The 23727-nt window shown below is 43.6% G+C and overlaps 2 protein-coding genes across 4 annotated transcripts in view; one reads left to right on the forward strand and one right to left on the reverse strand.

Annotated features, from left to right (window-relative positions):
* Positions 1 to 256: 256 nt before the first annotated feature.
* cry1a (cryptochrome circadian regulator 1a) lies at positions 257 to 12322 on the reverse strand. Of its 2 annotated transcripts, XM_067254062.1 has the most exons (14): positions 11489 to 12322; positions 5952 to 6060; positions 5573 to 5715; positions 5117 to 5301; positions 4776 to 4864; positions 4023 to 4163; positions 3459 to 3770; positions 3118 to 3269; positions 2828 to 3030; positions 2535 to 2636; positions 2119 to 2217; positions 1815 to 1892; positions 1345 to 1446; positions 257 to 1052 (listed from the first exon to the last, which is right to left on the reverse strand). In XM_067254062.1, the coding sequence occupies exons 1-13, from the start codon at positions 11644 to 11646 to the stop codon at positions 1349 to 1351; spliced, it is 1869 nt and encodes a 622-aa protein (XP_067110163.1). In that variant the 5' UTR covers positions 11647 to 12322; the 3' UTR covers positions 257 to 1052; positions 1345 to 1348. The 2 variants fall into 2 exon arrangements, with proteins under 2 accessions (XP_067110163.1, XP_067110164.1); XM_067254063.1 differs by lacking the exon at positions 1815 to 1892.
* Positions 12323 to 15537: 3215 nt separating this feature from the next.
* Positions 15538 to 23727, forward strand: part of LOC136960126 (ankyrin repeat and BTB/POZ domain-containing protein 3-A) — an 84370-nt gene continuing 76180 nt past the window's right edge. For both annotated transcript variants that reach the window (XM_067254474.1, XM_067254475.1), the window contains exon 1: positions 15538 to 16548. In XM_067254474.1, the coding sequence (XP_067110575.1) occupies positions 15684 to 16548 (865 nt within the window). In that variant the 5' untranslated portion in view covers positions 15538 to 15683. The remainder of the gene's footprint in view (positions 16549 to 23727) is intronic.

A 23727-nucleotide genomic window follows, 5' to 3' on the forward strand; every position in this document is an offset into this window, starting at 1 on the left:
ATGCACATCAGAATCATCCAAATCAACTTCATAGTTGAAACTCCCAAAATAACAAAAGTTAAAATAAAAAAAGTGTGTCTGTGTCGTTGTCAACATGCAAGTCTGCTAGAATGAAAACTATTTCTGGTGTTCTGGAGGAAGTGTTTTAAAAGTTGTTCAACCTGAATAAAAATAATCTTGGCACTGACTTAGTAGATGAATATTCATAGGATTATAGGAAGTGACAATTTATTTGAGATAAAACTCGAGTCATATGTATATTCACATATTTTTTTATTAAACAAGCGCATTGTGAAAGAACAACAATTTTTTACGTGAAGCAAGATTCTCTGGTACAATGGTGATTACACAGAAGAGAAAACAGACCAAGGCTTTACCTTTCACCGGTCCTTCATGACAAGAAATATGGGCACAGGATTTGACTCCAGAATAAATATGAGACAGGATTTAGAAACAAGAGAGAAGTGACAGATGATGTGTGAGCAGCAGATATTATGAAAAGCAAGAGGGAGAGCGAGGTTGAAGGAACAACACCAACAGGGAAAGAATAGGCTGAAGAGAGCTTTCTAAAAATGTCACCATCTAGTCTATAAATGCTTACACGCTTACACAACAGAAATCAGTCCACAATGATTCTTTATATCAAAAATATATCAATGGTTCTATGACTACATAAGAAAGAAACACAATATCAAATATACAGGTTGCATGTGAGCAGAAGTCATCAAATTCATTATGTACACAAAGTTTTTGTCCCAGAAAAACAGTCACATCCCAACGCTGTTGATAATGTACAGTAGGTTTATTCAGTCACAGTGCCGGAACACCGCTGAAATATTGTAGAGTTTGTAAGTCTGTGTGATAACATACAGTCCCAAGCATTGACAAACGTGTTTGCTTGAAGATGGGATACTGTGCTCTTTCTGGAGGCGTGAGTTCCATTCTGTTACGGGTTTAAACAGGTATACAGAAAGTCTGTTGTCTGTCTCATAGTCCATTTTGTGTCCTCCAGCTGTTACCAGTCACTAGGGGTTGAAAGTCGGAACACACCCCTGTGAAATGAGAGTAAGAGTTTCTAGAGTAAGAGTGAATTACAGGTAAAGCATTGTACACACCTTTCCTCAGAATGTTAACTGGTATCAAACCACACATCTTGATTAACACCTTGCAGAACAAGTTTGCATTGCAAAGCAGAGGGCGTACTAGGCCACTATGAGTGTTGTGATTGTTAAGTTCAACCTCATAAAAACAAACATTTAAATACACAAGTTTAATGTACCTCTCTTAGCATAACAGCAAGAGCAACGGACTCGTTGGTGGAGGAATCTGTAATTCTGTTCTCACCTCTCTACTGGGCGCTCTGTCTCTGGACCTTGGAGCCGGTGCCGCAGCCAGAGTCCTCGCTGTGGCGTTTACCACTGGTCAGAGTGCTGTGCAACCCGTGCCCTGGGACAGGAAGAGGAACAGCAGATGTCAACTACAGAATAGTGACGGTTAGGACACAGCTACAGCAGATGGAAGGACACAAACAGCAAATGTTTACTCCTCGACAGGTCTGCAAACGCCTTTGTAAACCGAGATTTGTTCAAATGTTTGTTAACCGAGACCGTAGTATATAAGAAACAGAGTTTTGTGCTTGTCTCTCATCTCTGACTTGATCCTAAGATGTTTTAACTGTGGTATGTGTGTGTGTGTGTGTGTGTTTGTATGTATCTAATGTGAGAGGTGTTTTTACATCTCCAATTATGACATAACTCTGTATAGTATAGTCTGTATAGTAGAAACTGATGGAGCAGTGGTAAACCGGGCCTCACCTTGCAACACTGCTGGGCCTGCCATGTGCTGGGTGCCCTGGCCATAGAACACCATGCTACTGCTGCTTCCAGCAAAACCTGTCAAGGAGCAAGCACCAGGGATGAGGGGATGGACGTGTGCTGTATGTGGTAGACTGGACCGAATGCCGATGAACAGATTCTCAGAGTGAGTATGTTGTCCTAGAGTGTGATGTGGGACAGGTGGCCGAGAGTTTGTGTAATTGGAGACAGTTCTGAGGAGATGAGCGTGGGGAAGATCTATTATTCCAATTATTAGATGACACAGCAGGGTGTAAGGGCTCACCTTGATGCTGTGTGTTGACGCTGCTGTGAGCTTCGCCCTGGGAGAACACCATGGCCCCGCTGTGCCAGTCTCCATGGGACTGAACTTGCATCTGGTATCCTGGAGGAACAAGCAAACGTCAAATCTCTGCTTTGATCGGGGAGTCGCGGGTACGTTTCCGATAGCATTGAATGTGGAGGAATAACAGCAGCAGATGGAAACTGCAGAATAGTAACAGGTTAAAGCTAACAGCAGATGAACAACAATGTGACACTTTCACGCTTAAGTCTTATCTCTGCCTTGATATTACTGTATGTCTTAACTGAGGTACAAAACAAGTACATATGTATGTATACATGTATGCATGTGCTGTATATTTATGCATTATTATGATATAGGGAAGGTAGGAGGTTGTGGGGCGGGGGGGAGGTACTCACCAGATTGAACGGTGGCCTCATGTGTGTCGTCTCGAGAGGAGAACCCCATCATGCCCGAGGACGCCTCGCCGTTACCGTTAGACGGGACCGTAGCCAGCAGGCCTGGAAACAAAGACATTACAGTCAGTAAAGCGCTTGACATAGTATGTGATACTTCAATTATATTACTTTCTGTTCCAGTCAAATATGAAGTTATACATGTATTACTGAATACATACATGTATCGAGAACAGAAATGACACTGTGCTAACATGCCGTTCTCTCCTCTCCTCATCTCCTCTCCTCCTCCTTACCCAGGCCTCTGTAGCAGGACAGCTGCTGGTAGATCTGTTTCATCCTCTCTATGTTGAGGCGGCTGGCCTCGGCGTGGTTCACCATGGGCTTGGGGTAGTGCACCCCGATCACACACTTGGCCGCTTTCTGCACACTCTCCGGTGCGTTCCACGGGTCGTAGATGTACTTGGCTGGGAATCCTCTGAGTATGGGCAGGTAGCGTCTGAGGGGAACACAATCCTCTGTCAGTTAGAACATGAACACAGCAAAAATAGCAAACATACCCCGTGAAAGCGGACGGTGTGGTCACCTGATGTAGTCTCCGTTGGGGTCAGTGCGCCGGCCGAAGCCCACGGGGCAGTAGCAGTGGAAGAACTGCTGGAAGAAGGAGCTGCAGGAGAGCCACATCCAGCTGCCAGAGTTCACGCTCCAGTCTGCATCCAACAGAAGCTCCTCAAACACCTACACACACACACACACACACACAGCTTAGTACGTAGGCCTTGAGGAACCTGACAACATTATATGGACACAGGGTAATACAATTATTTATAATAGTATATCCAATTGTTTAATACTATACTATCGTTAATTATTATTAATATTAGTCGATTGTTTCTTGTGCATGGTGAGCTGTGTGGCTCCCTGTACCTTCATGCCCTCCTCCCAGCTGATCCACAGGTCTCCGCGGGTCAGGAAGCAGGCCACGGCGTGCCGGGCCAGGTGGTGGATCCAGCCTTCCTGCCTCAGCTGGGTCATGATGGCGTCGATCCAGGGAAAGCCCGTCCGGCCCTCCGCCCACTTGGCCAGAGCCTCGGGGTTGCGGTCCCAGGGGATCTGGACGCATATGGGGTTGCCCTCCATCTTGTCGAAGCGGGGGTTGTTGGTGGCGGCTGTGTAGAAGAACTCCCGCCACAGCAGCTGGCCGTACAGGGAGAGGGGCGGGGTGCTGTTCTTCTTCACCTGGGAGGAAGAGCATTTATCATTAGGACGTCATCTCAGTTAGCACATGTTTGTTTTTTGCAGCTTGCTAGAAATCAAATTCATATCTATCATATCTTGTCACCAATCAAGCAACAGAAGTCTGACAGTGCTATTATAAAAAAAGTACATTTCCTGATGCCTTTGACACTTTATAGATATGTAATGGACTGTGAACAAAATGATTTGTCGTTGAAGACAGGATAACGAATGCTGTCTAAAGCCTGTACGTACCTTCCTGTAGAGATCTGTGAGTTTGAAGTAGAAGAGCCGACAGGAGAGGCAGCCAAAGCGCAGGTAGGGGCTGAGGCCTGTCGGACTCGCCAGTAAGGAGTTGGCGTTCATTCTTGGCCGCTCAAAGTTGGCCACCCATGCCTGAAAGCAGCACATAAGTATGAGATGAACAGCAACATCAGAACATGTCGTAAATACATTGTGGCCTGGCTTCCAAAACTCTCGTTAGGGTTCATTTTAGTCGAAAAAGCAACGTTGATCAAAGTCAGCCATTTTAGGAAAACTGGTTGACACAATAAGTTCACTATATTATTTTGTATCTTATAGACAGAAATGGTACAGTTTTAATGTGTAGTGTTACACCTTGTTCCCCTTTCAGGACTTATATAACCAATGTTTTCCAGGAGAGATTGGAACATTACATAGAAACACGTGAGTCTTAGGAGGTGAATTGGCGTTTCCGTAGGAGAGCATGAGGACAGAGAGGGAGTCTGCTGTGTTAATGTTGATGAAAGAATGTTCCTGCAGGAGGGATCTCTTATCACAGTTACTTTTCCACATTTCAGAGTTTCTTTAAAGGACACATTGCGGGGATCCGTGAACACCAATCAAAAGCGACTGAGTGTTATGTAACTGTTCCGTAAACATGTACAACGGTATACTGGCAACAATGAACGGGGGGATGTTTTTAAAGGTTTCATACTGTGTGTGGATGGGGTAGTGTGTGGGTGTGGGTGTGAGTGCGTCACTCACCTTCCTCTCCAGGTGCCTCTCCAGTCTGGTAAGGGCCTCAGTCTCTCCTCCAGGCCACACAGCAGAGGACAGACCCTCCGTGTCGAAGCCTATACAAGCACATGTATGTAAGCATACGCCCACCTGTTTCGTAAACTCAGATTATGCCAACAACTAAACTGAATTGTCAAGTGAAAATATCTTTCTGGTCAAGAAGGGGTCTAAATATCTTGAATTTCCTCAGAGATTAATAAAGTAAATTGACTTTGAATTTATAATAAGCCACCCTTGAACTTATATTTCCAATCATCCTACACTACTACTGGTATTCTTATAACCTTCCTCGGTATTGCCAGACATACCTAGCTCCTCCAAGGACGGGACTCCAAACTTGTCGTCGTGGTCGTCAGAGAGCGGCGTCGTGCACTTCCCCATCACCTCAGCAGTGATGGCCTCTGCTGGCATCTCCACAGCATCCATCCTGCTGATCAGGGTCTGGAAACGCTTGTATGTGAGGGGGGACTGGCCTCCATTCAACTCTATGATCCTAGAGAGAGAGAGAGAGAGAGAGAGAGAGAGAGAGAGAGAGAGAGAGAGAGAGAGAGAGAGAGAGAGAGAGAGAGAGAGAGAGAGAGAGAGAGAGAGAGAGAGACATGGAGGTGGGCTTAGAGAGAGTGTGTCTGTGTGTGTGGTGTATGTTGTGTGCATGTGGTGCTTGTTCATGTGTGTGTGATGTTTGTATGTGTATTTTTGTTTGTCTGTCTGTGTGGGTATGTGTGCACGTGTGTGTTCATGTGCAAGTGTGTGTCGCCACTCACTTGTCCAGGTCGTAGAGTGTGTGGGAGATGCAGACTGTCACCTCCACCTCAGCCTCGCTGGCCAGCTTTTTGATGGCCGCATCTCTCTCCTTCCCAAAAGGCTCAGAGTCGTACTCATACGACAGACGAGAAATCTTCCACTCCTGTGAGAGGTTCAAAAACAAACCATGAAACTTTGTTAATACACAATAATGCATAGTAAAATCAATTCATTGAGATTTACTGACAAATATTTAGTATGATGGAGTTGAATACGTACAAGCAAAGTCTTTTTTAATTTAGGGAGACATATCGGTAGGTCATTCCCGATAATTGTTTTGACCTTCAATGTACTTGTTGTGTGTTACTGTGGTCAGATTGATCAAAACTCATAGTATACCTTGAAGAGTCGTGGGAAGACATCAGTGGGCTGTCCTCGAATGACAAACAGACGAGAGTTGAGCTTTCGGAGGCTGGCATCCAGATCTTCCAAACATTGCAGTAGAAACCTGAGGTTGACAGATTGAGAGAGATATTAGGCTAATATTAAATATAAATGCAGCCTAACCATCAGGGGTATGCCAGGAATCTTAACCACCTCTGATTGTGCTGTTGAGAAGGTCATACACTTTAATTATGAATGGAAAAACCTCACACCAATGAGCTTTAAGTCCTATCTCCGAAGACGAAAATACATTAATAATGCTCTAGAGATAACTACTAAACCATTCATCCGTCTATTAGGGCTTATGTGTTCTAGGAGACCTCTTATGCATGGTATCCAGTCAGTAAAGGCAGTTTAATTGCTCCCAGAAGCCTGTCCTTTCCATCCCAGGAGGAGGGCAAAGTAAGGGCACAGAACTATAAGAGCAGGCGTGCTAAGAATAGTCACTGTATGGACAGATCATGAAGGTATTGTAGCCTATTATGTTACATATTGTAATAGTGTACTTGTATAGTTAGACTACGGTTAAGGGTCACACTCAAGTAAATGGAATGTTTTCGTCAGAACCACAGAAGTATTCTCTCTATACATTCTCTCTATGGCTCTGGTTCTCCCAGGCCAGTCTTGTAAAGTGGCACTACGGTATGAACTTCAAGCACCAGGGGGCAGCAAATACCTGGGTATAGAATTACGAGATTATAGTACTTTTAGTGCTCAGAGTAAAATGAAACAACTGGACTCACTCAAATTCATGGTGGTGCGTGTGCATCACTCTATAAGCCCATGTGTTTATGTTAGCTGGATTCCACTTCTGAATCAAGTTGACGTGTTTACATAAGATTAAGACTATTTCTATTTTTAGGATTTTTAAAACAAATACAACCTGCTGCTTCAAGATTATCTTGATTTCTATCACTGTCCTGTTATTGGTTTAGGGAATCTTGCAGGGGTTTTGAATCCTTTTGTTCTATGAATCAGATAAGTCTCTAAAAAATAAAATTCACAAATAAATGTTGTGATTTTTGCATTGCATTGTGTGGCATATGACTCTTAATATAATTTAGTCCGAATATCACACAGAACGTGGCAAGATAGAGGTTTGAGATGGGTTCCTTGGACACAGTCCTGACCCTGAAACCCTGTTCCCGCCATTACGCCTAGAGACTTATGTAAGGATTCATGGATGAGTTCAAAGAAGCAGGCATGTTCACAGTTACAGAACATAGGCCTGCAGAGGGCGCAAGGATACTACGGTTTTGTTGAGAGTAAATATTGGTCTCATGCACACCGAGTAACTGCAATAACTACAGGTATTTTTCCAGAAGTACATGAAAAGTTGTTAGAAGATGTCATTTTATTTTTCCAACTCCCATATCTTCACTGTGATTATTACAGACAAAATACATGACACTTTTGTTCAAGTAATTCATATCGTTAAATAGCAAATCTGCCAAGCAACAAAAAAGCCGGGAATATATTTTCTATTCATACTAACTACCCCCTAGGTAATGAAAGAGCCAAAAAAGGTTCCTTCAACTTCAGTCATGTTTGGGCAATGTTTCACGTGGTCTAATAGGATGAAAAGCCTTAAGGTATATTCAAAATTAATCCAATGAATAACATTAAACTTAGGTCCCTGTGCTGTTTATATAATCATTACATGAACAACGGTAACACTAAGAGGGAATCACACGGCATTACACATGTTTTTATTCAACGATCATGAAAGGAACCACTCAGGTCTCCAATCCATGTAATATAACCCCCAAGCATCTATTTCTGTCTTCCAAGACCAGCATGCATAATCACATGTGACTGTGTAATGGCTGCATAACAACTGCTACGTTGATCTATTACATATAAGTCGTTCATTTTTTTAATTTGTTATAAAAAAATAAAAATCTTAAATGGATACCAGAAATGACAGGGCATTAATCTAAATGGAACAAGAGGCTCTGCCCCTTTCACTCAATTAGGTTAGATTCCATGCACTGTGCCTAAGGAAATACAAGTTCCTTGATCTAACCACCAAAATACTGTGAGAACTATGCACTTCTAATTATCCCCCTCCCCCCCCCCCCTTTTCCCTATTACAAATGTAAAGTGCAGTTGATTCAGTGAACACAGCCTAAGCTCTCCCTGAGGACATCCTCCTCGTCCTACGATGTAGAAGCACTGAGAGTGGGTCTGTCAATCTCGTGTCCAGTGAAAAACAATAACTCGTCAACTACTCTTGGTCTCGTCAATGACAATGGAAACACAGGTCAGTGAGTGAGTGACAACCAAAGCACAATGAACAGGGACTTATTCCTTTTAGTGGTGACAATGTGTGACAGGCTTCCAGTTTGACGGCCAGTCAACCTGACAGGAAACGTAGTTATGACGTCACAATGGGATGAACTGCAAACCGTTTAATCCCCGTCTTCTAACAAAAAGATGGTTGGAACCGGATTTCATGTTAATGAAAAAGACTGTTCCTGTCTCCATAAATATTTCAGAATCAACTGCAGCTTTAAGACTAGTCGTAAGCACCAAGACAAGACAAACACCCACACACAAACGCACACCTGTAGCAGAGCTGCAGTAATAGTGTGCATCCTGTTCTGTTGTTGCTATAGATACCAGCCAGAGAGTGGGCAGGAGCATCCTGCGCTTCCTAGAACTCGTCAGAGTGACAGTTAAGTATATCCAATCATATGCCCTCGTTCTATGTATCCCGCATTAGGTTTGCCAAAACCACATGATGTTATGGAAAATCCCTCAGAGAGAAATCAATGAGGGTTGAGGCATCCATTTCTGAACAAAGCAACAGACAAATATGATGGATATTTAACAATATTGACAGCAGTGAAGTGAGACTTTCCAATGTTTGACACACCTGTGTGTTAGCCCAATGGTTAATGATATTCATTAAGGTTGACTGCATTTAAACATCCGCACTGTTTCTAGGAATTATTCCAAACGGGGAACTGAATGGTCCAGCTCATTTTGAATAGTGTCAAATGATACATAATGTGGATGTCTCTCTTGGCCCCCGTCATTATTCTTCCACTCGCTGTGACTGACAGCGTCTCTCAGAGAAAGTTCCACGCCTCAGATGCCTGGCAATGTGGGCAATTACCAAGAACCTGACCCCAGGGTGCAAATCCCATTTGAGCTCATGGGGGAACCTCCCAGGCCATAACTGGGTCAGTCCCCACTAGCAGGTGCCCTCCCTCAGCCTGGGAGTAGGGCTGGCAGTCCAAATCCAGACCCAGACCAACTGACCCACATAGAGTGACAGGGTGTGACTGGGTTGGATCAGGGTAACATCAGATACAGGCATGGGATTGGTAGGCAGATTGAGAGATCCCAGGATCCCTGGTTTAATCCCCATCTAATGTAAACAATTCATTTAACCCTTGTGTTATCTTCAGGTCATTCTGACCCATCAGTCATTGTGACCCACCTTCGTATTGCGACAAATTTACCTCATACAAAAACAAAGTGAAGCATTTTATTTTAACTGTCGGGCTGTCTCAGACCCCCCACATTGGAATGGTTAAAAGAAAATTATTTTTATTTGTTTTTGTATTGGGTAAAATTGGGTAAACACAACGATGGTTCGTTATGAACCTTTGGGTCATGTGACCCGAAGGCAGCACGAGGGTTAAGGGGATAAATACAATGTCTGGCTCAGAACGTCGTTATATCTTATGGGCAGGCACTGCCAGTGCAATCTGCTGCAACTGAACCAAAACCAAGGAGCACATGACTCGGATATTTTTCAAAGTGATATAAGAGGGCAGTGTTGGAGTGGAACTTAAGGATCTTGGGTATCTGTTAGATAAGCAACTGGGGGGTTGGGAGTAAATCAAGGTGACATGAAGATAATTGTATGTGTGGGAGTCAGATGGCTGAGCGGTGAGGGAGTCGGGCTAGTAATCTGAAGGTTGCCAGTTCGATTCCCGGCCGCGCTACGAAATGACGTTGTGTCCTTGGGCAAGGCACTTCACCCTACTTGCTTCGGGGGGAATGTCCCTGTACTTACTGTAAGTCGCTCTGGATAAGAGCGTCTGCTAAATGACTAAATGTATATGTACTGACACACTGACCAACTTTGGAGGGAGGTTTATTGACCCCTAATCTCTAACATTTAATTAGGCTCAATCTCTTTATGCTATACTATGTGAGGCTTATGTTAAGACAAAGCATGACCCAGATGGTAAGACGTGAAAAGGTTTAATATGGTACAGTCTTAGAGTGTAAACCAAACTGTAGATGTACATCTAACTATTCCTAAACAAACACCAACTCAGGTTTGCTTTGGTGATGATAAAGCGTGAATGTCTCATCTATACTTGAGATTTCACACACTGTTGCATAATTTGTTCATATTCATGTTTGGCACATGCCTCTTCTAAATCCACTTCATCGCTACTCCATGCCAAGTCTGTAGGAGCCAAGGGGCATACACAGACAGATGGGGAGAGATGGAGAGAGAGCACGAGAGAGAGAGAGACAGAGAGAGAGATAGACAGAGAGAGAGAGATACAGAGAGAGTGAGAGGTGAAGAGACAGAAATGTGTGAACAACGGTTCACGTTGAAGCTCAGCGTGTGAGCGCTGAGGAGTCACTCCAGGCTGCTGTTACATAACTGGCAGAAGTAACATGGAGGCTGCTGGGTTAGTGTACCAACCACTGCAGGATAGAAACTACAATTCAAGTCTACCAACAACATTATATATCACCAGGAAGTAATCCGCCTGGCCCCTTGGGGGTGGATCTGGGAGCACTGGATCTCCTTAATACAAAACATGACATAAAAGACCTGTGTCCAGGCTGTTTAACCAATATGCTGGATTTAGATGTTGCTATCCATATCATTTTGGAGACTTAAAACTGTAGTAGTTGGGATTTTCTGGAGGCACTTTTGTGGAGGCAAAGTAGATGGCAACTTCAATGAAAGGATTGCTGGTTTGGCCATAATAGTCTGAATAGTAGTTTGAAGTTGAAAGTTGAATGGACTGTACCATTTCGAAAGCCCAAACATTGACATATGGGTAGAGCAATGTGTGACCAGCTGGGAACAATTCTATGAATACCAAAGTATATCAGATGTATGGCATGCTTAATTGTGTTATTGCCTCTATTGCTGAATCACAATTTCACAGACACATGCACGTAGACCTCAGTCAAATGGAACTGATTCATGTACGATCTCAATACACAACCATTGCATGAAACTAGGTCAAATCTTGATTTACTGCACTCTGCCGTTCAGCTGACACAGTTAAATACTTAAGCCTTTACTTTAATTTAAATGAAATACAAAACATTTTGAAAGGGTACTGTATTGTTTTATTATTATTCAGCCATCAAGTACGCTTTAGGCCTAAGGAAGGGACACGCACACTCTAAACATAACATGTTTCATACTAAAATAATTATCTTACAAACAGAAAACAACAAGTCAAGTAGAATCAATGCACGCCAAACTGTCTTACTCTTACCTCCACCTGCTGATTCCAACGTTGGACGATCCTGCAAACCAAGGGTCTAGGATGTACACGCAGCGGACTGTGTCCGCTCCCTGGATAGACTTCTTAAGCGAGGGATTGTCGTGAAGCCTCAAGCCCTTCCTGAACCAGTGGATGGTATTAACGACCATCACTCAACTGGACGAGTCCTTTTAAGTTGCAAGTGTCTTTTTAGTGAAGTCTTTTTCCGATAGTTGTGGCGATGTTCTTTTGGGCGTCGAATTAATGTAAACAAAACAAAACTCAAGGACGCAAATCTAACTCAAATTAATGTAGTCTAATCCAAAGATCGCCAGAAAATGCACTTATCAACCTTGCTCTAATACAACATTTTCCATTATTTCGAAAAATGTGGAAACTGGCGACTGCTGAACCATTTGGCCAAGAGACAGCTCACGTTCTCCTGCACTGCAAAGCGATACTCGACTAGCTTTAGGACCTTGCTCGCTGGGAAACAATCGCCATAGTTACTTGTTGTATAACTTGTTTTCTGAATGATAAAATTATTCATAAAATTATCAAAGGTTAAAACTGCACTATACTATATCAACATGTGCAAAACAAATATATAACCACATACCGGTACTCTCAAATAAAGCACCGCTTGCACGCGCTGTTAAGGTAATAGTTGTTTTGTGGCTCCTTTCAGTCAAGGAAAAAAGTGGTTATGTAAATATAACCTACAGACTATTAGTTATCTTGGTCCTGTTGACAAATACAAAACATCACTGCAGTTAAATCCACGTTGAAAAAAAATCGTAGACTCCGTTTTAGAATTGGAATCGTCTATAGCCTATGTTGCATGATCGACACTCGCATGTATGCATTGTAACCCTCACCGCACCTCTTCAATAATCCCACCCACTCCCACCCACTATGTGCGCACTTCGAAGACAGCATTGCAATTGGCCCATATTTCTATTTACGTAGTTCCTCCGCTGTCACGTTTCTGTAGTGTGGATCTTCCTCGTGTCCTCTTGATAACACTCCGAAGGTTTTTTTAAAGACATTTAACACAGCTGTCCGCTTTATTATGATATATATGTACCTGTTCGATTGTGTTGAATTGTGTTGGGGTGCAAACTACCTAATTTGACCGGAGAACATGTTACATTTATGTAGTAGGAAAGATGTCTCATCTTGGAAAAAAAACAAAAACATGACAACATATGAGAAGTACCCGGATGAGCACATGAATAAGGGTATGAGATGCCGCGCAAGTTTTGCCGCATGTTCGAGTGCGCATGTAGCGTCTCCAAAAATAGTTGTGGAAGATTTTGATTGAAATAGAAATTAATCATTTAATTATCCTAATGTTTCTATGAGTCAAAAGACAACGCCGTCTACGTTTGCTTTTATTTCATTTAGTAATTTTGTATAAAGTCTTCATTTGTAAATCAATAAAAACAGCAAACAATCTTCAACAGTTAATTACGAAGATAAATGACCCCAACTAAGTTAGAGAGCAAGACAATTAGGCTTACATCTTTCAAATACTATGACTACACAGAGTTCATATGAAGGCTAGCATTTAAAAATAAAGAATTTGATGTTTGGATTAACATGTGAATCTGTTTTCCCCCAAAATGCGTCACAAAATATTACATAAAGTTGTACTAATTATGCAATGAATGAAATGCATCATATAGACATCTAGGTAGAGGTTTAGGTTCGGCCACAAGGTGGGAGTATCATGTCACACATTCTCAAATGGAGAGTCGCATCAACAATGTCTCTTGATGTAATTTATCACAGCATAATATTTTGAATGGGGATCATTTCGTCTGAAAATACATTTTTAAATGTTGGCAATCCCATATTCTGAAAATATCTGTTGGATATCTTCTTTTTATTGCAGAATACAACTATGTAGTATCCAATGTAGTAAGATTCTGCATTATTATCACAATGTCACAAACATGTCCTAACCTGACATAACAGAATGCCTATAATTTTTCGTTGGAGCTAAAATGTTTATTATCACTGCTTAGTTCACATGCAAGATGTCACTACAATATTTTTCTGCTAAGATCTCATTCTTTCATTGTTTCCAAGCAAGCAGGAGTTTGTGAGAGGGGGGGCAACCTGAGAGGACCACAGTAAATAAACTTGATGCATGACATTAGACTGGTGACCAGCTGGCAGATTTCCACCTTCAGGAGGACAAACCAGCACCTGGGCCACTACAAAACAAGGAGCCGCATTTACAGGTAAATGATAAATACAAAAAAGTACACAAGTAAAATGGTGCTCACAGTGAGGGTAAGGATCGTTATTAAATAAAAACCTACTCAAATCGAATACATTAAAAAAAATCAGTTGTTTGCCTTATACCAGACAATATTAGAGTAGCAGAATTGTTATACGACATTAGGTCATCACAATTAGAAACTGTTAAAAACTGTGTCGAGTTAGGAGTGGGTGCAGATAGCTGTTGACTCATGCAAAGTGGCCTACAGCTCATGAATTCAAGACTGTAGACAGATGGCCAGGTTCAGCTTGGACGTGACAAGGCCCTGAAGGGCTGGTGAATCACTAGTACATCACCAGCTCCTCACTCATATCATTCATTCTCCACAGAACAGAAATGCAGCAATAATTACAAATTCATAATATACATAAAACTATAGCCATACACTGAGGCATGAAGACTTATTAGACTTATTTTCACACACCATTTGCATGGAGTATCAAACCCATCTTTCACTGTTCACTGGGAACTCATCCTGGAAGACTTATTCAGTTACAATGATGTTGTTGTTGTGTGTTGTATAAAATAGGTGATTCCTTTGCTCTAAGCACTGTAATAGTGTTGTAACTGTGCACTTCTAGTTCTTGAGTATCTGCTGCACTTACTGTTTGCGCTAACCATGTATACTATGCTTTAGATAAAAGTGTCTGCTATAGATGAAAAAATAAAAGAAATGTTTTTTTCCTTATGAATGTTTAACTTGAACTCACAGTCCATGTCTTTGAACTTTCCATAAGGACATTTGGCCTGTTCAGTCACTTGATATTAGCCTCTTTTTCTGTAAGGGGTTCCTACCACAACTGCTTTCCAGCTCACCAGTACTACGGTATTTGATTAAATAGTCTGTTTTTATTTGTCCCCTCAATAGACACTGTGGCAATTAGATTATCCTCGATTTGTATGTCACTCGTACAAGGACAAAGATAATATGTCTTGTGTTGACAAGAAGGATGCTAGAAGGTCACAGAGAGAGGGAAGACAGAGAGATAGACAGAGAAAATGAGAGAGAGGGAGAGACAGGTAGTGACAGGGGGGAGAGAGAGAAAGAGAGAGTGGGTAGAAAATATAATTGGGTTATATATAAAAATATAATAATGGGTTTGAATTCTACCTCACCCTGTGAGCCTTGTACCAAATCCAGGTGGATGTTAAATCATCTTTGTGCCTCCAAGCAGTCAAGTTCATTTGGAACACTGAGTCTGAGACTCAATTTCACTCTGTGTATTTTAGTACTGTGTTTGCTCACTAATCATGCGGAACTGTCCTTTTTAATACATTTCCTAATGTAGCTACAGTAGCTGTAACCATATGGTAATGGATTTTGGTCAGACATTTACAATATGAACAGTGGATCATTCAATTAAAGCTAATCTTTGTCTTGATTTTAGTAGCCTAACTACCCATCAGCATGAAACATAAATGGATATATGTGGCATTTAGCTTTTTAGCTACAATTTAGCCTATACCGGCCTCTAATTAGGTGATGCCATAAGATTCAATGCACCCGGGAGAAGCAATTTGTACAAAAGTATCTAGCCGACAAGCTGTCTGTCAATCAAGGTATGTTGCGGTCACGGATTGGCCTCTTCCAGTCCGCCACATACATAGCCCCTCCTCCAATCTAGAGAGCTGTGCTGCGCTTGATGCAGTGGCTCGTACGGGTTTGAGCCAGGACGCTCTCCGGTTACTCATAGAAGTTGTACGCAACAGCAGTTGAAAGGCATATTTTCAGTCACTGCTTTAAAGGCGGAAAGTGGGCAGAGCGCTCCCGTGTAGCCTTCCCTTCAACGGACTCCAGAACTTGAATGGGAAAGTAAATTATAACTCCCCAAGCCAGCGGCAGTGGAGTAGCAGCGTCAGGGGAACGACTTTGTGGCATTTAATAGAAAAAGCAGACCTACAGTATGCGGTGCAGCCATGGCAGGCAAGGGTAAGACAGCCGTGAGGACCCTGGAGGATTTAACGCTTGATTCCGGTTATGGTGGCGCCGCGGACTCCATCAGGTCGTCCAGCGTGTCGCTCTGCTGTTCGGACACGCATCTGTCGCACGCGCATGGGGGTAACTGCTGGCATCTGACTGAATCCATGCATAGCAGACACAACAGCTTGGACACGGTCAACACCGTCCTGGCGGAGGACACGGAGATCTTGGAGTGCTCCGGCCAGTGCGCCAAACTCGCCGAGCTCGAGGACGTGCCATGGAGTCTCGGCGAGGTAGAGTGCGCACTGAGGAAGGAAGAGGAGCTTATGATTGGGATCCCGTCCCGAGAGGTGCTGGCCAAGCTTTCGGCTCTGGTCAGCCGTGCACTGGTGAGGGTTGCCCGGGAAGCGCAGCGTCTCAGCCTGCGCTATGCCAAGTGCACCAAACACGAGATCCAGAGCGCCATCAAAGTGGTTCTCTCTTGGACCATCTCTGTCAACTGCATCACCGCGGCACTCAGCGCCCTGTCCCTCTACAACATGAGCACCGGGGACAAGTTCAGCAGGGGCAAGTCAGCACGCTGCGGGTTGGTGTTTTCTGTTGGGAAGTTCTTTAAGTGGATGGTTGAAAGTCGGGTGGCACTGAGGGTCCACGAGCATGCGGCCATATACCTCACTGCCTGCATTGAAAGCCTGTTCCGAGAGGTGTTTACCCGGATTCAGCGGAGCGCGCTGATCGAGAGGGACAACGGAATCCCCAAGTTTACGCTGGAGTCAATTGAGCAGGCCATCAACAACGACTCGGAGATATGGGGACTGCTGCAGCCATTCCAGCACCTCATTTGCGGAAAGAATGCTAGCGGTAAGTCTTTCTTGTAAGTTTGCACTGCAAATGCATCTGGTTAGAATTATATGTGGATAACAAGAAATGAGGGCAAGGTAAAGCTCTGTGGTTAGAGCACTTGACTGAAGATCAAGAGGTCGCGGGTTCAAATCTCCCCTGTAGTGTACGTATAAAAGCTTCTCTCTTCTGATATAAAATGTTCAACATGCTCCATGGCACAACCACGTGGATATAATAGGATAATATATGCTGGATAAAAACAACTGCTCATCATCCCCATCTTATTACAATGCAAAACAAAAGTATTGGCTGTTTTACACATACCCCAGAGTTCAGGTTTAGCTGTGTGTTAGCTTAGCTTGAGGAATCCAAATGGCCAACAGCCCAACACACAAAACAATATGGTATGAGAGGTGATAAACTGATTAAAATATGTTCGATCTTGGAGAGATGAGTTTTGAAGCCATTGTATGTGATCAAAACCAGATGACTTACCTGGATAATAATATTAACCCGCTGAACAGATTATGGTATCCCAATATCTGTTTGTTTGTCAAACTGCACCCCCCCCCCCCCTTTCTGTGCTGGTGTGTGTGTGCCTGTATGTGTGTGTGTGTGTGTGTGTGTGTGTGTGTGTGTATGAGAGAGTGTGTGTGTGTGTGGCCTTGTTGGTTGCTGTTGTTGTTTTCGTCCAGGAGGTGTGAGCTGTCCCTCTGGTCCTGGTAGCCCATGCCTTATGTGAGTTGGCACAAACAACAAAGCAGAAGGGACACTTAAATTAAATAGCTCCAACTGGGGGTTGATATGATACCATGAGTCCAACTGGGAACACAATACCAATGACTGTTTTAGGGGAAATTAATGAGATAGTACGCTCCAACATTGGCATAGATGATTGGGTCAAGGCCAAAGGTTCGGTTCTGAATAGTTTTTCACCTTTCTGATATCTAATATAGTCTTGTGGGTAACATTGTTCAGTTGTGAGGCTGTCACTGTTGAGAAACCTGAAAGGTGGCTTTCTCGGATTGGTTGTGAGAGCATGTGGGTCTTGTCGGAACAAGCAGATATGCTGAGCAGGTAGAACCAGCTTTGTGCTGCTGCTGCTGTGTCAACGCTGTGCTGCAACCAGTGAGGACCGGGCGCCAACTTGCTTCTCAAGACAATACAGTGACAGGTGCTCTCTCAACAGGAAGCAGCTTCACGCGGGTGAAAAATCCCTTCTCCCACCTGTTGGAACCACATCATTTCCTGTCAGGCCTGTGAAATGGGGTTTCTGCATTGCAACATGCACGCTTCTAGACCCTTGTTCAATTCTATGTAGACATCAATGTGCAGTCTCGCACACAATGCTGTCAGCAGAGCTATACCCAGGAGACAAGTGGAGATTTGGACTCCATCCAACAACTGATATAGAAACAGCATGAAGGGTGTGACGGCCTATACAAGGTTTACATCTTATTAAAATGATGGTTGAAACCAAAAAATGTACACCTCATCTAAGCCTCTACAAAACACAAGCCACAATGTATCCCTGAACCCCCCTTTTCCTCTTTCTTGTTAAACACACCCACCTTTCTCATGTGACACAGTTCCCTCTAAGGAGTGAGCATTCTCATATGTCTGCTCCTGCCTGGGCCATGTGTTCAGCTGCACGACAGACGATATGTCACCCCCCCCCCCCCCCCCCCCCCTCGCCGCCCCCCACCACACTCACCGTGGTCCCTCAACATATAAATACAGGTGGACACACCTGGAATGCTTGCAACATTTCGGAGGCATATTGTGATGAGAATGACAGGTCATGCAAATTGAGTCGGGGGCTTGAAGGTTAGAGAGCTGACTCGGAGGAAAGACACTGAATGGATGTTGTTTGTGTTGAGAGGAGAGGCCTGCAGACAGGATGGGGCCTGGCAAGAGTGATAAGCTTCAATTCCATAGTGTCATACATACTGTATATATAAACACACATATCTAAACTATATGATTTGCTTAATGACAATGTACAAACAAAATAAATACCATTGTCATTGACTCCTGAGGACTGGCAAAAGGGTGCCATTTAATTTTTGAAACACAAATGACTTGATTTTATCTGATTCTAGTTGTCATTTTAGCATGACCTCCCCCCAAGGACCCCAAACCAAGACAACACTGCCCTGTAGCTCCGCTGGGACAAATGACACTCCATAATAGAATTGCTTAGCCTGCCTTATCCAGTTTATTAAATTAGCACTGCAGTGTGTCTGCCTCCCCTCTTTCCCAGCTTGTGGTGAGAATTCGGGTCGGGGGGGATATTTATTTTCCTCTGTGGTTTAATAAGGTAGACTCATAACCAGATGACGTTGGCAGGTCCACAGTTGTCCATGGCATTATTATTATTTTGGGCCTGTTGTGTCCCTTCGGGCTGGGTCTCACAGATGAAACAACAGATTGCCATCTTTCCGGTCGAGATTCGAGCGCAAGCTTCTTCCAAATGTATTTTGATGTGGTGGTAAATTCGCAAGGGTGAAATACTGTGATTTCCACCCTCAAATTCTCTGATAATGCATGGAGAAGAATGGCAAAATAAGTGCTCAGTACTTCACTATGGACTCAGAAAATCTCTGCTGCATTGACTGAAGCAGTATCGCTTTTAAAGCCGGTAGCATACTGAAGGGGTTATACCCCACTCTGCGTGCCCGGTATTATAAGTTCCTACTGTACTTTTGGAGACATGTAGCCAGTGAGGCAGAAATGACTTATAATCAGCGTAGAAAGGGAGTCACTTTGGCGCTACCAGTGCTACAGTTTTTGCTTCATGTAAAATGACTGATACTGGAGACAGTAGTAGAATGGTAGCTTCAGGGCAGTGCGATGAAGGGGGGATTCCTTATCACGCTCTAGCTAATAAGCAAGTGTACCAAGTGTCAATGAGGATAGATATGCCTGGGGAATATGATAGCCTCACACACACACATTCTCACACACACACACAATGCTACAGCTTCCTGAATCCGTATCACTGTCTGGTTGTAACTGTACATAACCTCTGATCCTGGTATGAAATCTAAATTTGAACTTCTTAATTCGCATTCCCTGTGTGTGTGTTTATATGAACAAGCTGGCATGCACACTCTCACACACTCATCCTGCACACACGCACACACACACACACACACACACACACACACACACACACACACACACACACACACACACACACAATAATCACAAAGCAGCCTGCTAGCTTGTCAGTCAAATACGTTTTTGATCCAACATATTCCAAGCTATTATTTTGGGATTGATTGAAGCTATTGTGGGCCCTGTTGTGAGCAGTTCCTCTTCTCAAAATCCTAGCTGGCAGTTTGTGATACAACATCTTAAAAGGGCTTAATGGGTGCCTCACCGTGTTTGGGTATCGATATTTCCACATGGAATAAGCTCTGAAGACCGTGGACTCCAAAACCTGAGGGAGGTCCTCCATTAGACATTGCCATAGAGGGAGGTGCGGACGAGAGATTGCATTAGGGAATTGTGCTTCAGACACTGCCAGGGAGAAATGAGAAATGTAGAAATTATGTCTCGTGTGAAAATAGAGGAGGACGTTGAAAGAGACTGGAATGAGGATGAAATAGAGTTTTAAGGCGAGGAATAAGTGTTGTTTTGTTATTGTTGTGTATGCGAGGATGGTGGAGGTGTTGGTGGTGAAAGGGAACCAGCTCTGGGTAGTTGGTGTGGGAGTGTGAGCGCTCGTCCCTCTGAGATGTATTTACCCATATTTCTCTCATTAATTAACACTCCTGCTGCTTGATGAGTCATTCAGACGGATGATCATTGACTGAACACAGCGTGGAGGCAGACAGAGGGTGAGAGAATTCCTCCCCCCTGTGCTTGTTCCAGCTAGCAGAGTTTCAGGGAGTCATTGTCTTGTCAGGAGGTCGCCAAGGGTTTGGGGTGGAGGCCACGACACGGTGTAGTTTGATTGATAATTAGTACACAGTGTCATCTTTCAACTTGACATAGGCCCATGATGTGCCCTCGAGTGGGACGTCCAACCATTATCTTCCTCCATGATCATGTGACAAGTTGTGTATAGTGAGTGTAACCCATCTGTTGACCCTTTACCCCTGACCCCTGGTCTATATGATGCCAGGGCAACAGGTGGTAGATGGGTATGGGCGGAGAGCAGAGATGAGTTGGCGCCATGCCCTCACCACAGAGGGCGACCAGGCTGCCCACGGGGCACGGGGCACTGAGCCCGGAGCTGCTGTGTGTGTCACAGCTGACTTCATTGTTCACCCGGCTGTGTGGCCGCTCCAGGGACAGCACAATCGGGACGAGCGGCGTTACACTTTGCCAATTTGTTGCGATACTTGATGACATCAATATGCACAACACTGCTTATGTAGCTATGGTGAAGGGAGAATTTGTGAACTTCATACTCAAGCAAGTGAAAATGCACATTTAAAGGCAAAACTGCTACGACCTGTACATCTGGCTGGTAACTCATCCAGAAGAAGATTGCATGCTGGTTTCCATGTGTAAGACTCTCCTAAACAACATGTTTAGCCTCAGCTTAAATACCTAACACTAGCATGTAAGGCCTTTAGCTGACTCCCTGACCTCAGCACACGCACAAAACCAATTTCTGTGGTACTCTGTTGCATGTTTGTCTAAGAAGTCTGTTGGCTACCCAAACAAGTGAATCAATCGAACATTCTTAAAGCAAAGTCCTCATGGAATTTATCCTGTTGTGAAACTAGTTGTTCTTATCTTAGAGAAACTATCTTGTTGGGAAACTCATCTGAGAAGCCTTTGTCTGACACATTTTAATCATTCTTATTGTTAAACAGCTGGATGGCTTTCAGTAATCATAAATTATTTCATGGAAAATAAATGAGGAAATAGCTCAGGAGAAAAAAGTCCAGTGTTATTCTAGTGTTTAGCAGATTCAGGAAGTGTTATCGTAAGACGTGTCTGGTTCTGTGGACTCGCCAGTTTCATGACTCAACACCCGCACCTAAAACTAAACGTCAAAATTACACCAAAAACACAAACTACTGTTTCTACAGTTTTTCTAATCCAGTGTTTTTCTTCATTTCTGATTCCCTCCAGAAATGTCCAGCCCTTTAAGAAGCATGAAGAAAAAAATACTTGTCTCCACTCAGCAGGAGAGAGTACAGTAGCGGAGGGCTTTAATCAGGTAGCACAAGGTCAACTAAGGAGTATGAAGACTGAACATCACTAGGCTTTTTCAGTGCTTGGTAGTGTAAGGCTGTTCTGCTGGGGGCAAATCAGCATTGTTTGTCAAAAATGTTTGGCTGGGTTTGGAAAGCAGCAGGTACAAAACAATTCCACTTCCATCCACCCTTTAAATCCATCCTCAGGTGTTATTTTAGAACCTGACAAGATAGGGTTAACGGTGTGAGTGAGTGAGTGAGTAAGTGAGTGTGAGTGTGTGAGTGAATGTGAGTGTGTGTGTGTGTGTGTGTGTGTTTGAAAGACAGGGACAAAGAGAGGGAGTGAGCAAGATTGATAGGAAGAAAGGGAGACAGAGAAAGAGAGATACCCCACACCTTCATGTTCACTGCCCGTTGCTTTATCAGAGCCCAAACCACCCATCCACAGATCGTTAGTTTTAAAACCACAGAATGTCCAAGGTTGTATGTATATTTCGAGCTGGATAGGTCTGAGGTGTGTAAAGTTGTTCTTGTATATTTGTCTATGTGTGCGTGTCTAACTCCCTCGGTCGTGTTTGACAGTAAATGAAAGTGGCAGGTATGTGGCATTCTACCCACGCTTCCTGTCTTCTTCTTCTCTGGTGCCCCTCAGTGCGTTTCCACTTCCTTTATCCTCCTCTGGTTGTTTCATTTACATCCTTCCTCGTCATTCCGAAAGAGGACACTTCTTCTTTCCCACAAACTTTGTTTCCCAGCATCAGTTGGGGGTTTCCTGTTCCAACAGGAAGTGCTGTGCCCCTTTTATCATTCCCCTTTCTTCATGTGAAGTCACATTCCTTGTTGTAGTCTTGCATCAGTTCTGTGTATGTGTGTACGTAGGCATGTGTGTGTGTATGTGTGTAGATGTGTGTGGGTGTCTTAGTGCAACTGGTAAGACCATGTGCCGGGGCTGGGCAAGACTGGAGAGTTTGATCACGCTTATGTCCAGTGTGATCCCCAAGGGCACTGTGAGTACTTCACCCCTGACAGCTTAGCTGCGGCTCTCTCCAAAGTGCTCGAACATGATTACTTGGATAGGTCTGGTCTCCTGCTTATGTTCCAGGAGTCCAGATTAAAGGCTTTGGGGTGGAGCATTTCTACACATTCATTTTTTTTTCTTTTAATGTTCTTAAAAGAAAAAAAAAGAAAAACATTGCAGTATTTCATTTTCCATGTGTCCGAAAAAGCAGCCAATATCGATTTGGAGAGAGATTCGTGCTCCAGTGTGATTTGTACCGGAAAAACTATTTGCCCAAAAGAAATTCCATCTTGTGCATTTATTTTATAATTGTTCTGGCCCTCAGTGACTGCAGAACACTTCCTGTTGTGTCGGAGTCGGGGTACAGGAACTAGAGTGTCGAACCAGCTGCCTGTCTTCACACAACACCGCCTCTGACACATGAGACGCAGTGGTCGATGACATCACACAAAAGCTTACTACTTCTTGTGTTGCAACACCGTATCTCCGATGCACTTCCTAATTGCACAAGTTTTCAGTGAAGTACCAATTATGCTCTAATTCAAGCACTAATACTGTATATGTGTCAAGTGAATTAGAGTTATGAAATAGTGTAAGTTCTATTTTTCTGAGACACACAGACACACACACATGCAGACACACACACACACAGTACAGTGGGTGTGCTGTTGCTTCCTGGAGGTGTGTGTGTGTGTATCTGTTGTGAAAGCAGCATGATGGAGATCCTGAGGAGGGCTCAGAGCAGGGAGGCCCATCTCTCCAGGTTATTTGGTTAGAGGGGAGAATTGTTATCTTTTCCGGATGATTAGCACAGTGTACATGGAGCAGAACTGTGTGTGCCTGCGTGCATGGGAGTGTGTTGGTGTGTGCTTGCTTGCGTGCATAGAAATGTGTTGGTGTGCGTGATGGTGTGACAGGCAGATGTGGGGGCGAAATTGTGTTTCCTGGTAGTTTACAGCATTCTTGCACAATTAGTTAAACTGCTCCACACTGCCAATACTAATGATTGTCAAGCATCTG

This window comes from Osmerus mordax, chromosome 17 (genome assembly GCF_038355195.1).
Source record: "Osmerus mordax isolate fOsmMor3 chromosome 17, fOsmMor3.pri, whole genome shotgun sequence".
Lineage (NCBI taxonomy): Eukaryota > Metazoa > Chordata > Actinopteri > Osmeriformes > Osmeridae > Osmerus > Osmerus mordax.